At 35.8% G+C, this 19,171-nt stretch overlaps 1 protein-coding gene across 6 annotated transcripts in view; it reads left to right on the forward strand.

Annotated features, from left to right (window-relative positions):
• The window catches only part of ARAP2 (ArfGAP with RhoGAP domain, ankyrin repeat and PH domain 2), a 191,078-nt gene that overhangs the window by 165,114 nt on the left and 6,793 nt on the right, over positions 1–19,171 (forward strand). For 5 of the 6 annotated variants that reach the window (XM_035714086.2, XM_049108710.1, XM_049108713.1 and 2 more), the window contains 4 exons: positions 4,466–4,548; positions 5,592–5,627; positions 8,008–8,071; positions 15,087–15,221. In XM_035714086.2, coding sequence (XP_035569979.2) covers positions 4,466–4,548; positions 5,592–5,627; positions 8,008–8,071; positions 15,087–15,221 — 318 coding nt within the window. The remainder of the gene's footprint in view (positions 1–4,465; positions 4,549–5,591; positions 5,628–8,007; positions 8,072–15,086; positions 15,222–19,171) is intronic. The other variant, XM_025436964.3, reaches the window with a different exon arrangement.

Consider the following 19,171-nt stretch of genomic DNA (forward strand, 5'->3'; position numbering starts at 1 on the left):
GCTGCTCTGTCCCTTTTAATATTGATGGTCGAGTCATTGGTAATGTTAACATTTCCAATTATCTTACAGTAAATAAGCAATAGTGAAAATCTCCTAACTTATTTGAATAAACATTTGCCTCTGGTTTTGACAGTTACCATTAATATATGTATATTTGTCTATACTTAGAAAATGATTTGCTAAGAAGGAAGTGGAAATTATAAATTGAAAAGTGTATTTAAAAAGACTGTGTGTTAATTAGAGATAATTTATGAATGCTCATTAACAACAAATTAGGGTAATACACAGGGGAAGATATATTTTGTTTTGAGTTTTCCCTGCACAGAAAATGTTAATTAAAATGTTTTCAGACTTGATTTACATAAAAGGTGAGAAGTTTCAAAGAATATTACCATTATACTGTTAATGATGTGAAAAAACCAAGTGAGTAAGGGAGGGGTCATTAGTTGCATGCACTAATAAGCAAACTCCTTTTAGTAGCAAGAATAATTTTTTAAGCACGCTAATTTAATTGGCTAAGTTAAAAAACTTTATTTTAAATTATAGTGCCTGAAGTAACATGTTAGAGACTTCCCAAACAGTCCAGTATTTTGAACTTTTCGAAGCAATTCTCCAGAAAATAGACATACCACAGGAGAGAATTGTAATAAACCAACAGTAAAGTTATCTTGCCAAATGAGGTTTCTTTTTATAGAACTTCCATTAGTATCCTTAGAGTTCCACTTCATGCATATTCAATTTAAAGACAAACTAAAAAAAGCTTGCTTTCCACTGTTGTGGATTTCCTCTCAAATTCTGTCATTAGCATTCTTTTTGGACAGGATATGGTATAAAGTCATGAGCTTGCATGTCAGGAGTGGCTTGAGAATCTGTTGTAGGACTTCAGACAATCCACTGCCAAAAGCACTTGACGACGTAGGCAGTCCCGGACTTACTGATGTCCTGTTAAGATTGAAGACTACCCGCTTCAGCAGTGCTTCTCTCATTCTGAACCATGCAAATCCCATTTTACCCACACTGCTGGAACTCCTGCCTCTCACCTTACCTGGCTGCCTCAGTCCGGACTGAGTCCAAGGGAATAGCAGTCTCAACTACGCAGATGGACATTCACCTCAGCTGCTGTCTCATGTAGTATCTCACAGGTGTGGCCAGGAGGCTCCACACCTGTACACGTTCCTAAGTTCTCCTTGCTTTGAGTCTCTCCTACATGGAATATGTCCTGCCTTACAAAGCTAGCTTGCTCTTCTATATTAGACTTCAGTGCTAATTAACATTCAGTAAAGTAGCACACTACAAAAACAGTACCCCCAAACCAGTCCTCAGTTGGGATAAAAGACAAAACATAAACTACCAGAAAATGACCTTAACATTAGAAGTAGAGGCTTTATGAAGGAAACTACAGAACTTCACTGAGAGAAATAAAATTTATGTCAAGTCTACTAATGTTTATTTATAGGTCTGATGTAATTCTTTTCAAAATTCCAAAGGAATTATTTTTAGAATCTGGCAAAAATGATGTGCCTCCAAGTGTAAACAGATAAGAATACGTGCAAACATTTTGGGGCATAAAAAATAAAATAGGGGCTCCTGGGTAGCCCAGTCAGTGAAGCATCTGCCTTTGGCTTGGGTCATGATCCCTGGATCCTCGGATTGAGTCCTACATTGGACTCCCTAGTCAGCAGGGACCCTGCTTCTCCCTCTCCCTCTGCTGCTCCCCCTGCTTGCGCTCTCTTTTTCTCTCTTAAAAAAAAAAAAAATAATTGCATAGTATTTTCCATCCAACTGTCATGCTATACAATAAAGCTGAAATAGCCAAGATAATATGATCCTGGCATGAAAATGAACAGAGATAGCTGTGCTACCCTTAAGTAAGGTAAAAGACCTAATTGTATATTAAGATTTACTTTTGGTAAATATGCCATTATAAATGCATGACTAAAGAAGAGTTTGTTTATTAACTAGGGCTGGAATAATTGTTAAAAATTTCAATTTAAAAATTCTCATCTTTACTGTAAATAAAATATATACTCCAGATTGACAGAAGTAAAACTCTAGAAAGTGCAACCCTTCAAATTACATGGCCACACAATTAGGTATTTGTCAGCTATGTGAGAATCCTTTAAACTTTAAGAGATAAAGTTCAAAAGAAAAGATCAGTATGACTTCATAAAAATAATAAAAGTAAACAGCAAAATTAAGGCAAACAGCAATTTGTGTAGAATATTTCATTTAAAAGGACAAGGCAGTTTGATATAGATAAAACTAATTCAAACAAGACAAATTAAAAAAAAAAACAAAAAGACAAATTGTTGACCAAATCAAAAGTGAAAATTACTAATGAATACATGAGTGTATGTTTAATTGTAAGTAAATGCACACTATCAGTTTGGCCAAAATCTTATTTATTTTTTAAGCTTTTATTGAGAGGGAATGAGAGTATGAGTGGGGGGAGGGGCAGAGGGCATGGAACAAGCAGACACCATGCTGAGGATGGAGCCCAAGGCAGGGCTCGATCCCATGACCCCAAGATCAGAACCTGAGCCAAAATCAAGAGTCAGTGCTCAACTAACCAAGCCACCTAGACACCCCCCAAAATCTGAAACACGTTTCTAGCCTTTAGTCCAGTGATTCCATTTCTAGAAATATAGTCATAAGAGAAAAAATATCCAAACTATTTTAAATTATCTACCCTGATAATAGCAAACATTGATCATAGTGACTAGGAGTAAATTCCCCGTGTACACTCCAGGCTTCATCAATGCCATAGAGCACTGGTCACCCAAGCATTATTCTTGATCATCTGCTTCCCTTACTTTTACCTTTTTATTTTCTCTGTATTCTCTTAACCTTTTTTCTCTGTGAAAGGCAATTTTTAATTTTATAAACGTATTTCCATCCTTTACTTTTTAAATACAACTGCTTTCATGAAAAAAAGACTTCAGAGTCATAGTTTAACTCATATAGAACTAGTACTAATTTCAGCTAAATGTACTTAGTACTGAATTTCAGCCAATATTTGCTAAGTGAGCTTTTGCATCCTGTCCTAGGATTCTAACAACGTGTCTGTATCACTGCGTCTCTGAAGCAATGTGTTCTAAGTTCCTAATAACAGCTGTAATTTATTGCACACTTACTACATGCTGATTACTGGACTAAATGCTTGATAGACATTTTTCTCATTTAATCTGTAGAATAATTCTATTAGTACCCCTTTCCTTACTCAGCCTTTTTTTTTTTTTTTTAAGATTTTATTTATTTATTTATTTTTTTTTGAGAGAGAGAATGAGCAGGGTAGAGGGGCGGAGTGACATACAGACTCCCTGTTAATCAGTGAGCCTGACGTGGGGCGTGATCCAAGGACCCCGTGATCATGACCTGGGAGCCGAATTCAGATGCTTAACAAACTGAAGTGCCCAGATGCCCCCTTACCTAATAATAACCCTCTGAGTGCTCGCTTCGGCAGCACATATATAATAATAACCCTCCGAGGTACTCAGTATTTTTATTATCTGTGTTTAATAACAAGAAGAGCAGAGAAAAGTAATGTGAAGTCACAAACTAAGTAGCAAGCCAGATTTGCACCTAGGTTTCCATGATCCCAAACCCCTTGTTCTTAATAATAAATGCTATATTCCTAACACTTTGAAATATATATTTCCTTCAGAATTTTTAGGAGAGAAAGCATGTGGTAATAATCATTTCCAAGGCTATTATCTTTATAAAATTATTTCAGTTTATCCAAGGATAAATAACAAAATGTGTGGTTTGATGAAAGTTGTGAAATTAGAGTATAATGATTCAGGTTTTGCCTCATGACCTATGTTCCAGTATTTTAAACACATATTAGTTATAGATAAATATGTTAAGATGTGTATAGAGAATAGATAATGGGTCCAGAGCAGATGTAAATTTTTTAATAGTCTACTTTTATGAATTATTTGTGAAAAATGATATTAATATGAATACTTGAGATCAATATGTACTCACAAAGGTTCATAGTATGTTTTCCATCATTCTAAAATCCAAAAGTACAGAAAATCATAATACATTTGGTAGCAAAACCATTAACATGAAAGTAGTTTCCTTAGTTATATGAATACAGGGTGCTGCCTCAGACAACGCTGGTGGAATTACATGGTATTGTATATTATTCTATTTTTAAATTATGAAAAAAATGAAAAATTATCAATTCTGATATATATCTGGTCCTAGGTGTCTTGAATAAAAAAATATTGTGTTTATGTATACATGTACACACATACATAAATATGCATGTATATCCAAAATTTTCTACTTAAATGTATAACATTGTAATCAGAACAATCTTCATGTGCTGAGAACTTGGTATAATATCCATAAAACATTGAAGAAATAAACAATTCAAAGCCCAGTCATTATTACTCAAGAGAAATATAAAGATATTTATGAAGTCTATTTAATTACAAATTATTTTTTTTCCTTACAGAGTAGTAAATATGACAAAATGTTTTCTCTTGCTTCAATGAAGTTTTATCTTGGAGTGAAAAAGAAAATGAAGCCTCCAACAAGGTAAAGTTTGAAAGGGGAAGGTTTTTGAAAAAGTAAAAGTTTTAGGAATCTGTGTCTATTTAAGGATTTGGAGGTCAGAGGCATTAATCAAGCTTTTTATAAATTAAGCTATAGACAAAATCTTTAAGTTGCCACAGACATGGCAGGGGACCTGTTGAAGATTGTGAGAACTTGTGTAGGCAGATAAAAAAGCATGATGTCAAACTTCTACTAAAATCAAACTTCTTGGTCTCTGCTGTGTAAAGCAAGAAATCCCCATAAGGACCGGTCTACTGAAAAAAATGCATGGATTTTTCTCTGCATTCCATTCCTTGATCGGTCTCACAACCTGGGAACATAAGGAATGTCCTAGGCAATTCTACACACTGGAAAACAGCCTCTTGATGCCTGGCTGTGTAATTTGCCCTTTTCATTTTGCCAAATTCGTTAGTAAACCTGCAGCATAGCTGAGAGGAAGTGGACTCCTCTTATACATTGCCTTCCTCTTCAATATTTGAATCTTGCCAGCAGGTAGTTTATGCCATACTTCCTTATCACAAATTAACTTGATTAGCTAATTAATATTTGCAATTAATATTTGCATGAATACTTACAAAACATTTTAATGAACATACTCTGGGTTTCTGTTACTGAAAATTTTATCACTTTCCCTATATGCACATTTGTAAACTCAACACATATACCTGTGTTGCTGTTGACACATTCTTTATTTCCCACAATATCAGTAACAAGGTATATATCTTGTTTTGGCCATTTTCCCAGATATCTATCCTTTCTCAGCCAAGAGTATCTTCTGAGAGATTTCCCACACTTTCCCATGACATCATAAGACCCCTTCCCTCTCTCCCTTGAGCATATTTAAATTTGTAGCTGAACCCCTCATTTATCATTCAACCTTAGATCAGTCATAACCATTGACTCATTGCTTGTGGGTATCTGTTCTGTGTGATAATCACAATTTAATACCTAACCCTGTTTTCAGTCTTAAACAATTTCGTTTTTTAAATGTATATATGTCTGTGTTTTTTTCCCATGTGATTTAGTTGGGGATTGACGGCGTATTCTGAAAAACATCACTGGTAAGTTAATAGCTGGTCATTTTTGGATTTGATATATTGATAACCTCAGTAAACAAATAATGTTATTGGCAGATATATCTACCAACAGGAAATGTTTCACCTAAGTGAAGCTAATTTTTTTTAATACTTTGAGAAGAAGAAAAATTTGCTTCAAGGTTTATGTCCATTTCAATCCCATGAATCCTAGTTGCTAGTGCTTCTTAAGAGAAACTATGTCTGATTTCTCCTTAGTTATGTGAGTGTGGAATCTCAGCTTTTATGGGATAGGCAGACAGAATTCAGTTTTATATAAAGGATAAATAACCAAAACGCGGTATTAAAAAAAATCTTGGGGGATCCCTGGGTGGTGCGGTTTGGCACCTGCCTTTGGCCCAGGGCACGATCCTGTAGACCCGGGATCGAATCCTACGTCGGGCTCCCGGTGCATGGAGCCTGCTTCTCCCTCTGCCTGTGTCTCTGCCTCTCTCTCTCTCTCTCTCTCTCTCTCTGTGACTATCATAAATAAATAAAAATTAAAAAAAATCTTGGTATAAAAAAACTTGGAATAAAAAAAAATCTTGGCTTCAAACCTTTTCTTTCCAAATATGTAAGTTTTTTCCCATTAATGTCACAGGATTTAGCCAGTCTCCCTCAATATTGTACTGTGTCCCCTTCTCCCACCCTAGCTATGTCTAACCAACCACTAAACCATACTAGATCTGCCTCTTAATTGTCTGTCTGATGAGGCCATGTGTTCATTCATCTGTGTGGAATATTCCAGTCATCCTAAGTGCTCTTCATGCCTCTAATTTTACTTTTGTTTTCTAGAATATTCTCTACCAAGCCACCAAAGGGGCTTTCTAAAATGCATTGTGTTTCTTTCCTGCATTAAAGCTCTTCTACAGGATAAAATAGAAGATTGTTGGCACAGCATGCAAGGCCCTTTAAATATGAGGCTCCATCATCAGCTTTATGTCCCATGAGTTCCTCCTCCCCCCTTTTTCAACCTAATGATAAAATAGTAATCTGTCTTTAATTCACCGTAGATTCCTTGCTCCTTCATCTCTACATGTCTAATGTATGTAATCCCTTTACTTAATCTTCTTCCATACTCTGTGCTACAGCCATCCTCTTCCTGCTGATGTGATAGACTCCATGTCATTCTTCTTTCAAACTACAGCTCAGATGCCCCAAAAGTCTTATCAGATAACTTTTATCTCTAATCATTACTTATTTTTTCTTGGCATTGGTAGTATTTTGCACACGAGTACATAATTATAAAGAGGATTTTTTGGGGGATCCCTGGGTGGCGCAGCGGTTTGGTGCCTGCCTTTGGCCCAGGGCGCGATCCTGGAGACCCGGGATCGAATCCCACATCAGGCTCCCGGTGCATGGAGCCTGCTTCTCCCTCTGCCTGTGTCTCTGCCTCTCTCTCTCTCTCTCTCTGTGACTATCATAAATAAATAAAAATTAAAAAAAAAAAAGAGGATTTTTTTTGGACATGGTAATAGAAAGGTAGTCTTTATGAGAATCTAATGAATGAAGCAAAAATGTTTTACAAATTTCATTTTAATACTTTTACAAATTATTTTTCAAAGAGGAATAATATATATCAATATATAACATTGTATTATATAATATATATATTATATATAAATATTAGCATAATATTTATATATGAAAAATTATCTTGAAGTGGCCATGTCATTTTAACATCACTTACAGAATTTTCCTTTTATAAGACTCCTTTAGTGCATCCCCAAGTGTGCTCTTTCTGTATTTGTGTTCAACTTTACTTTCTCTTTTTCTCACTGTGTTATAATTTATTTGTTTACATGCCTAGCTCCTCTAATAGACTATGTGAACCTTGAAGGCAAGATCTCTGTTTTATGTAGGTTTTCAATAAAAGGTTACTGAATCAGTGTTATTGAACATGAGGTAGTAGTTTTTCATTTAGTTCATTTTTCACAAGTCTTGTGGGTATTAATGTTTATAATCCTAATGATGGAGACTGTCTAAGCCTACTCTTAAGAAAATGTGCACGTTTTTCTTCTTAGGCTCAGAGTTTCTGGGGAAAAAGCTGTTTAACACCATGTACCTGAATAAAGTAAATGACCATGGCCTTTCTGCCTATACAAAAATATTGCTGGTCCTTTTTTAGCAGTTACCAAAACCTGTAGCTATATTGTGTTCAAACTATCATATATTACTATTATTTTTGATCTTGTACATTTAACAGAAGCCTGAAGCAACTTATACTGAAGTACTCCTGTTTTGTTTGCATTAAGTCATAAATCAGGAAATATTCAAAGAAGTTTGTGATCACTTAATAACCAAACAAATACACTGGAGAACAGTTCTATCTTTTTGAATTATGTATTTTATAAACCTTGTTTTACAGGCACATTTGTTGTGATAGTCTACAAACTCAGATGGAGTGGATGGCCAATGTCTTCATTGCCCAGGTATGATCTCTGTTTCAGCTCTCTAGCAAAGTATAACCACTTACAGAAAACGTGTGATTTACAAATAATCTTTAATAAGAGTTTTATATGTGTTCTTTTATTTTCCAGTTTATATATTTTTTAAATATATGAGAATCCGAATTTATCCATCACTCTTTGAAAGAGAGTTCACTCTCTTTTTTGAGGCTCCTTTCTTGGCACTCCAGCAACTCTACCTTACGAGCGGTGTACTGCTTCAAGATGATAGTATAAAAAAGAGGAGCTTGTTTTACTAGAGTCCCACATTCATCTTCATTTAGAAAAGTGTACTGTTTCCCTTCCTGTTCTCCCTATGGCCGCCTACTCCCACACTTCCCCCACCCTAGCCTTTCCAAAAACAAGGACAGGAACCTACATTCCTTTAATACTCATTGTGTGCTGGATTCTTCAGAAGAGTTAACTCATATTCTTTGCAACAACAGACCATGCATGATGTTGCTCATAGATGAGGGAATAATGGTAACAAAGATTCTGACACTTGCCCAGCACCATGCATTTAGTTAGTGGTTTAAACCCAGGGGGGGACAGAAGCTAATGCCTATACTCAATTCCCCATTTCATCTCCTCCCTATAGGAAGACTGTTGTCTTTGGGGGAAGGGTTAAATAGTCTCATTAACAGGATTGTTCCCCCCCACACACACCTTGTCTGGCTGAATTCCCAGCAATGCTTCCCACAAGAGCATTGAAATTCACTGGTAACGATTAAGTTGCCACTCTTTATTACTGAGGACGTACTTCCCTGTTTTTCTTATAAGTGGGAAGTTAATTCACCCCTAAATCTGGCCCTTACTTGTTTTGAAAACCATTTTCTCTGTTCATTTAATTTATTAACCTTTCCAGTGGTTAATAAACACTGCTCTTCTCAGCCTGATGTGCCTGCTACTACCTGAAAACACATAAGCAGAAAGGCTTAACTTTTTAAGAGACTTTTCCTCTTAATTGTGACTTCAGAAATTTAGATATTTAAGTCCTTAAAAAGAAAGCAAACTAGATTTGAAATGTTTCAGTTAAATTGGAACTATAGAGCCAAAGCCATAGTGTCTGTGGTACAACTACACTGATTTGTTTTGTTTTTAAAATTGAAGTCACTAGACTCTGTGGTTGAAAATCAGGGTCTAAATAGAAATAGCCAGAAAGCAGAGGTTGCTCTCATGGCCAACTTATTTCTCCCTGTCTCACCTATCCTTCATCGTCCTGGCCCTAGAGATTCAGCCCAATTACTTTTCATCTGCTCATTCCACTTCTTTGGATTAAGATAAACACAAAGGTCTTCTTGGATTTAAGGATGTAATGGCTCACCTCCATAGGGAGATAGACAGGAAACTAGCAAATGCTCTATACCTGTTGACACACACACAGTAAGTGCTCCTTACTAGGCTTCTTTAGGGTATACAGAATACTTTTCTAATATCCAAACCCAGCTTCACCCCTGATTCAGAAGTCCTCTAGATTCCCACTAATGTGTCACATTCTCAGAGAAATTCTCCTTGATCTTCAGACCAGTGAGGTCTTCAAGCTACAGGAAACCTTAACATTCTGTACTTCAGTTGTATTTCTAATTAGAAAGCATTGTGTAATTAGATTTTTTATGCCTGCTTCTCCTACTAAAATGTAAGCTCCATTAAAAGAAGGGCTCCCTCAGTCTTGCCTACAAGACCTATGTGTATACCTGCACCAGAGAACCCAGTGCCATTTACAAAGTACATGCTCAGTATTTCTAATATAAGAAAGGGGAGAGAGAACATAAATAATTTGACAAAATTTCAAATGGATATTAGTTTAATAAAATAATAAAGTAAGAAAAAGGGACGCCTGGGTGGCTTACTTAGCGTCTGCCTTCGGCCCAGGGCGTGATCCCAGAATCCCAGGATTGAGTCCTGCATCAGGCTCCCTGCATGGAGCCTGCTTCTCCCTCTGCCTATATGTCTCTGCCTCTCTCTCTCTATGTGTCTCTCATGAATAAATAAAATCTTAAAAAAAAAAATAAGAGAAAAAATGAGTGAGTGTGAATGAGGTAAGGAAGAACAGTAACTAGGAAAGTTTCTCAGGAAAATGCCTTCTGAAGAGCTGTCAGGTGTGCTGAGACCTGACTGAACTTAGGGAGCAAATCATTAGGGCCCAGCAAGTACAGGGTCCTGAGATGTGGTCTTAACCTTTGTTCCATGAACATCATGAAGGGCTGTGTGTGGAAAGATAGAAAAGATCAGGAAGGCAGTAGGCAGATAATACACTTCCAGTTTAAAAGTTTGGGAAACAAGAGAAGGATTTTACCTCTTTTATATTAACTGAAGAAATAATAATTTAGTTCGTTGAGGGCATGCTGTTGGAGATCCAAGATGGAGGCAGAAAGAACAACTGTGTGGAAGATGGCAGCTCCGACCAAGGTGGTAAAGTGGACAGATTGAGATATTAAGATTCAAGAACAGTTGAAAATGGAGCCAATAAAACTTACAAATTGATTGGCTACAGCAGTTTGAGAGAAGGGGTAAAAGTCAAGTAAGAGACATAGGGTTTTTTTAGCCTCGGGCAACTGGCAAATAGAAGTGATAAGATCAGAGATGCAAAGAAAATTGAGAGCTCTCTTTTGACCATATGAAATTGGAGATGCCATTAGACATACAAATAAGTATGTTGAATAGCAGATTGATTGAGTTTTTGATCTATACATCCAAAGGGTTCCTGGCTGGCTCATTTGGAAGGACATGTGACTTTTGATCACAGAGTTGTGAGTTCAAGCCCCATGTTAGGTATAGAGATTATTTAAATAAATAAATAAAAATAAACTTTAAAAAACTAAGGTGAAGATTTGGGGATGAAGTGTCAATTTGGGGGAAGTCAACATTCAGTTTGCATTGAAAGCCCTGGATTTAGGGGAGATCTCAGAATAAAACGAAATGAGTATACGATGTAGGGAGACAGAGAGAAAAGGACAGAAGAATAAGCCCTGGGGCATTGCAAACTTTAAACGTCAAGCAGAAGAGAAAGAAAAAAAGAAAATCAGGAAAAGAAATAAAAAGGGTTGAGAGGGAGGAAAAACAGATGACCAGTATAGAAAATCCAGGCAAGGAATTTGCTATGCACATAAAGGAGGCTGTGTGACTAGAAAGAGAAGGTCAAGGTAGGTTTTGGGGTTTCAATTTATTTGTCTTTAAGATGGGAGGGCATATACTTTGCACATGTGCTAATGGAGAAAATTCAGTTATTGGAAAAAAATTGATAGAGGAAAGTGATTTTTGGTGTGGGATTATTGGAACTGGGCTTTTTTTTTTTTTCTTCTAAGTTTTTATTTTTATTTTTTTAAGATTTTATTTATTTATGAGAGACACAAGAGGAGAGGCAGAGACACAGGCAGAGGGAGGAGAAGCAGGCTCTGTGCAAGGAGCCCAATGTGAGACTCGATCCTGGGAATGCAGGATCACACCCTAAGCCAAAGGCGGATGAGCCACCCAGGCATCCCACAACTTTTTATTTAGTTAGTTAACATATAGTATAGCCTTGGTTTCAGGAGAATGTAGTGATTTATTACTTACATACAACACCCAATGCTCATCATAAGTGCCCTGCTTAATGCCCGTCACCTGTTTTATGCACCCCCACCTCAATCCTCCATCAACTTTCAATTGGTTTTCTATAGTTAAGAGGGTTTTTTCCTTTAAAGATTTTATTTATTCATGAGAGATGTAGAGAGGTAGAGACATAGGCTAGGGAGAAGCAGGCTTCCTGTGGTGAGCCTGATGCAGAACTTGATCCGGGAGCCCCAGATCACAATCTGAGCCAAAGGTAGATAGTCAACACTGAGCCACCCAGATGCCCCTATAGTTAAGAATTTCTTATAGTTTGCCTCCCTCTCTGTTTTTATCTATTTTATTGAGGAAAGTATTAAACCAGCGGAAAGTAATTATTAAACCAGAAGAAGCCCTGAGCAGACATGATGCAGTGTGAACAAGTGCACATTTGGTCATCATTGCTGAAAAAAATCATTGTACAACAGAGCGCCACACATTATTATTGACTGTATATTGTAGCCCACTGAGCACTTATGACTGGAAAAAATTAACAGTAAATACTGGCAAGAAAAGGGAGCCTCACTTCTATGACTATAAGATGCAGGGAGAGTGGTATATTTCATGGAGGGGAAAAATGAAATTCTTCAGTGATTAATAGTAATTTTTAAAATGAAATCAGTGAGCTCATCATCAGTGAGCTAGGGAGAGCTATTGGAATGGTAGGGGTGGAGAACAAATGAGAAATAATCTTTAGCTAGTTGCCCTATATATATATATATATAGTTGAACTTCAACTTACTGCTGAGTGCTTACTTGAACTTTAAGTTCAAATTTAAAGTGAGATGAATCTATAGGGTGACTGTCTTTTTTTTTTCTTTCTTCATCAATTTTTAGGCACTCAGAGTAAGTAAAATTGAATTTAGCTAGATTGAGGGCTTTTTCAAGCAAGTATGATGAAAGGAGAAAGAGGAGAAGACTTGTAAATATTTATACTTACTGACTATGAAGTCTAAGATGGGCTGAGAAGGAAGTGAGGCAAGATGTGGAAAGTAGAATGATGGTAGAAAATAAATGGGAAGTCTCAAAGAGTCTAAAGAAGTGAACGAAACTAAATTGTTAGCCAGAAAAGTAAGAGGTCAAGGTTACAAAGAGTAAGAGGCAGACTCATGTTCTTTGTAGCATTATTCACAATTGCAAAGGTATGTAAATGACCTCAGGTCATATCAAATGACCTAAGTCCAAGGATGAATAGATAAAAATATGTATGTGTGCATGTACACACACAAATATTATTCACCTTTAAATAAGAAAGAAGTCTTGTCATTTTTGACAATGTGGATGAACTTGGAAGGCATTATGCTGAATGAAATAAGCCACACAGGCAGACTGCAAGTATGGTTTATATGTGGAATCTAAAAATAAAAGTTTAATTCCTAGAAGCAGAGAGTAGAAAAGTGGTTGCTGGGTGGGTAGAGGAAATAGGGAGAGGTTGGTAAAAGGGTACAAACTTTCAGCTATAAGATGAAGGTTTCAGGATCTCATGTAAAACATAGTCATTGTTGAGATAGTTGATAATACTGTTATCACTGAAATTTGCTAAGAGTTGCACTTCCCTGTGCTCACCAAAATAAATGAGATGGTAGATGTCTTAACTAGTTGGGGGAGAATCCTTTCACAGCTTATACATAGATCAAATCATCACATGGTATACTTTCAGTTTCCTATAATTTTGTCAGTTATGTCTCAAAGCTGGATGCGTGAGAAAAATAGAAAGTGAGAGATAGAACTGAAGATTTTGGGGTGTGATCCTCAGCTATATGATCCATATAGTAGAACTCTTCAGGTCACTTTTAATAACCATAAATATCAGAGTGTATTACTAGATACTGTGTTGGTATGCTGGAAAAATACCTCTTGGATCACAATCTGGGAAGAACTCATTAGCAGATATACACAACATCGTGTATCATGTCAGAAAAAGACATACTTATTTGAGACTGTTTGCTCTTAGATTTCTCTGAATATCATTTGGCACATGTATTATACATCAGTAAGTACAAGTGTAAGCATAATCCATAGGGTAATGAATTCCTTGCTAGCCAGTTTTCTATTAGCTTTACATGTTGAGAACATCCCAATTATATAATATCAAAATTATTTTTACCAAGTTTGGGGCTGTGACATAAACAAAGCATTATGAAGCTTATAACTTTCTCTCTGAAATATTTAACAATCTACCATTATAGATTGCTGAACCAAAATAAATGCTTCACTAAAATTCAAGGGCACATCTAATGCATATACACTCAAAGATCTACGCTGTAGGACTGAAGATTAAATGAGATTGTATTTATATACAGATATAAATGTTAAGTAAAACTGTATATATTTATATGATATACATTAAATGAGATTATGCACCCTGATAAGCACAAAGTCTGGCAGTATGTCCCTCAGTATAATCTCACCTTTATATATGTGTACACAGTAAATACTAGCTGAAATGAATTATTTGCCATAAAACACATTAAAATACTAATTGTAATGTAAGACAGGAATGTGTTGTCATAAGAATAGGCATTTAACTATATAGTTTACCAAAAAGTTCTCATTTCATCAGAAAATCTGTAAAGCTTATAATTTTATAATTGGTATTCTATATTTCTTTCATAGATGGTTGTCTGAAAATCAATTTGGTTTTGCCAACTTCTGAAAAGTTAATCTACCCTGAGGAGTAGAAAATTCTTTAAAGATTTTTCTTTTATATGCATATCTGAAGGATTTATCATTCAAGGGCTTATACTTTTACCTGTAAAAATGTCTCCCCATTGCAAAATTAATTTTTCTCTAGTCATATCTATTATCCAGTTGACCAGAATATGTAGTCAATAATTTGAGAACAAATGTGCCATAGTCTGTTATGCAATGATTTTCAGTATAAATGACTGTGTGCAAGATAATTTCTTTGGAATACAATTAGATGAAAAAGTAACATTTTTCAAAAGGTCATAAAATGAATCTAATTTTTCTGATAGCCATGCCTTAGGTTGATTTGAGGTCTAGGAGGTCAAATTATTTTTACATTAAAGTTGTCTTTGGTGGAGGTAGAAAATGAATGCATTGTGACTTTGATTACAGGGCCTAGAAATACAGACAAGTGTATTATTTTTCTCCCACAAAGAGATTTGCCAGTTTCCTCAAATATTTTGCTCCTTTTGATTTGATAAGTAGTACAGAAGCCATGTATTTGAAACTTAGAAATTGAACTGAGACCTCAAAGCTCTGTTCATTTAAGAGTCTTATATCCTCAAGCGATGCTGCTGCCAGAGTCAACATCATAATTACAAATGGCATTCTCATGGAAAGCAGATCATTTGATTTGGATATATGGAAAAGGAGCCAAGTGACTCTATAACATGATATGCCACATAATAAAACACACCAACAACAAGAAATTGTGTTTCCACAGCATGAAAATGATATATGGCCACCAGCTGGAAAGGAACGAAAACGTTCTATAACCAAAAATCCCAAAATTGGAGGTTTGCCTCTAATTCCCATCCAGCATGAGAGAAGTGCAACCCTAGCCCGGAGAAATATTGAGGTAGGTCAGGATTTTATTTGTTTTATATTAATGATAGCATTTATTTTCTTATGTCTTAATATGATTAAGTACATTAATTACTTCTTTGGCTTCAAAAGCACAACAGTAGTCTTTGGAAAGCATAGTAAAAAAATCACATCCAGCAAGAAAATATTATGAATAACTCTGTGCTCCTCCTTTAAGTTTTATATTTTAATTTTTCTTATAGAATTTTAGTAATGTCACTGACCGTCCAATTCAATATGCATAATACCACTTATTTTCTTACCCCTCACGTAGTCAGATAGTTTTAAATGTGTATACAGAAGTCTGCCTGGTAAAAATCACAGTCTCAAATTAGTCTTACGAGTTCACTTCTAACACCCTTAGAATGAGCCCAGGGCCGATTATGTCTGGAGCCATGGTAACTAGACTTTCTAGTAACACAATCAAATTCCAGTGGTTTGGGAACTGATGGGGTGTCGCAGTTAATTTAAGGAACTGCAAGATGACCCCTGAGCATCAATAAAGAAGACCTGGCATTTTTCAGGAAAGTGGCTGTTTGTTTTCCTTCTCACCTTGCGGGGAGGGGAGAACATACAGAGCATCAATCTTGACTTGAAGTTCAGTCTATTCAGGAAAGGAGAAAAGCTGTTCTCATCAAAACTCATTAGATACTTTGGGATTAATGTGTGTTTCAGGGCCTTAATTGAGCCCCCTCAAAGCAAAGAGAAAAGCATTAAAAAAGTACTATTTCCTCAGGGTTTGGGAGTGAACTGTTTGAATCTCTGTCTTTCCAAACAGAAATAACTTATTTTAAAAGACTAAAACTATTTTAATTTAGTGGTCAGATTAAAAATATTTTTCCAAGTATATATTCCCTTGAACATTTATTCCAGTATAATATTCCTCTTCACTAAAAGATACAAACAGTGAAAATAATGGTTGTTTCCTTTGTTGCCTATTTGGTCCTCCTGCACTTGTAGGTATTCTTGGTTTAAAAAAAAAAAAAAGTCTTCTCTGCAACAATGGATTCCTCGGCTAATCTAGAATCTTAAAATTCTAAGAGTCATATTTCCAAAAAGCCCTGATTAGGAAACAGAGTTTGAACAAATGAAGCAAACGTAGGAGTAGATGTGCTCTGCTGGGACCACAGCTTTTTCTCATGTTGCCTTAGGATCAGTTATGGAGCAAAGCAAAAGATAAATTATTAGGACCAAATCAAAATACATTAACTGGAATCCAGTATAGAATTAGGATGATAACTAAATATATAGTATAGTAGTTTGTTAGCTGATCTCAAATCCAGAATTTCAGAGAAATTTTTTTTTCTGTTTTAGCATACTTAAGATCAGAAAACTGATAACCTCCAAACTGCAAAGAACTTGTTATAGGTTCTTAAAAAAATTCATAAAATATTAAATTGCTAGAAAATTTATGAGTAGTTTAGCTAAATTAACTTTTTTGTAAATTTTATAAACATGGTGATTCAAATTTGGCAAAGAAAAATTTTAAATGCTCCAATGTTGGAAAAACATTGGAAGGTTAAAAAGCATTAAAACAGAAATTAAAAATTTCATATGAACCATTAAAATATCTGTTATAGGATTAGATTCATGTAAATATTTAAGAAAATATATTAATAAAATGACTAATCACTTTTGATCCTTGTTTTAAAAAGGAAAAATGGCTAAAAATATTGTTAAGTGGGGGCAGGGGGCTTGTGATGCAGTTGGTTTATCATCCAACTCTTGATTTCTGCTCAAGTCATGATCCCAGGGTCATGAGATTGGTCTCCCTGCTCAGGGAGGGGTCTGCTTGGGTTTCTGTCTCCCTCTGTTTCTCCCTCACTCTTTAATTAAATAAATCTTTAAATAAATATATTGCAAAGTAGGATATATTCATAAGAAAAATGTTTAGTCACATCAATGGATATATTCAATAATTGTTTTTCATACAAGGTGTCAGGAGATTGGTAAATTTGGTGCTTTGGCCATATGATGACTTCCCATTTCATGAGGTTCTATTGAAAGTTGTATGAGGATACCTCATTCAGGCAGGAAATCTTCCTGGAAAAAGTGACTTCTAAGATTAATTAAGTGAATTAGTAGTAAGCTAGCAGAATAAGCCAGAGAAAGTAAGTTGTTGTCAAAGGAAATCACACATGAAGAGGCAAAACATAGTGCTCAAGAATGCACATGCTAGATCCTATCTCTGATTTGGGTGCCTCCTAACTTCATTGTGCTCAGCCTTTTTATCTGTAAGCATGGAAGGATAATAAAAGGCTCTACCTTATAGGGCTATTGTGATAATTCAATGATATCATACTAATAAGGAACTTGGAAAACAATTTGTGATCATTTATTTCCAAACAAAAACAATGAGCAAAGAGGAATGATGCAGTTCCAGCACAAAATGGTGACCTAGACTCTTACCCATTACACACTTCTCTCGCCATCCTGGAACACATAAAGAGGCACATTACTTCCAGAGAGGCCAACGTTGGCATCCCATTCCAAATTCCCACTATGTGACATTGGGCATATGGTCATTTCTTTGCATTTCTATTTCTGTCTTAAAATATACTTTATGGTGCAAATAATCATGTTTATTTACTGTTGATAATACACTTAAAGCAGTAGTTTGATAGGATTATATACAACACAGAGATTATCAACTAGTATAGTGAGTTTAGTAGTGCATTTCTGCTATAATCCACATGTTGGTCATTGTACGTTCTGGTATTGTGAGGCCTCCATAACCAGTGGCCCACATCTGGATATAATGGAAAAATGGATGTGGGCACAGACTAAAGCCATGTGAGTGGTTTGCCCTGAGAACATGTTCCTGCACCATGTTCTGGCTGTGATATAGGAACTACTCTCTGCAGAGAGAAAGACTACTTTTCGCACTGCCATTTCCAGTCAAACAACTACTTTTCTCTAAACATACTCTGACACCCACTGGCATCATCTGGACCATGTTACGTCTCACTCCTGTAATTTCATACCTTATCTATCCTTCTTTCTAAATTATTAATGCCTTAACTTTTAAAGACAGCATAGCACATAACTATGTCCTCCTTTCCCCAGAACATGAAAAGCACTCCCAGAACACCATGTTGTTTACTCAAAACCTCACTCTCTCCCATCCTGTCAAGTTTTTCCTTTTTAAAGATTTTATTTATTTATTTGAGAGATAGTGAGTGAGCAGGTAAGAGGGAGAAAATCAGCAGACAGACTCCCCGTTGAGCACAGAGCCCAATTGGGGCTCGATCTCATGACCCTGAAATCTTGAAATCATTACATGAGCCAAAATCAAGAGTCAGATGCTTAACTGACTGAGCCACCCACACACTGTCCCATCCTCTCTACTCTTAGAGGTCATTTCCACCACCTCTCCACCTTCATACAAGATTGAATCTCTTAGCCTAATATTAAAGTTTACTTGAAATCTCAGCATTACCTGTGTGAATATTTAGCCCCTAAATTCTACATCTAAGAAAATCCAAAGTCTATCTGCTAATGCTTGAGAGATAATGAGAACTGTTACTGTGGACCCTAAAGACTCCACTAAAAAACTATTAGAAGTGATAAACGAATTCAGTGAAGTTGCAGGATACAAAATTAATATGCAGAAATACGTTCTGCTTCTGTACACTAAACAGAATATCAGAAAGAAATTAAGAAAACAGTTGCATTTGCAATTGCAAGAATATAATAACCTGGGAATAAAACTTAAAGAAGTGAAAGACCTCTACTGTGAAAACTATAAAACATTGATGAAAGAAATTGAAGACAACATAAACAAATGGAAAGATTTTCCATGCTCATGGTTTGGAAGAACAAATATTGTTAAAATGCCCCTAGTACCAAAGGCAATCTACAGATTTAATACAATCCCTATCAAAATGCCAGTAACACTTGCCACAGAACTAGAATAATTCTAAAATTTGTGTGGAACCACAGAAA

This window comes from Canis lupus, chromosome 3, assembly GCF_003254725.2.
Source record: "Canis lupus dingo isolate Sandy chromosome 3, ASM325472v2, whole genome shotgun sequence".
In the NCBI taxonomy this organism is placed as follows: domain Eukaryota; kingdom Metazoa; phylum Chordata; class Mammalia; order Carnivora; family Canidae; genus Canis; species Canis lupus.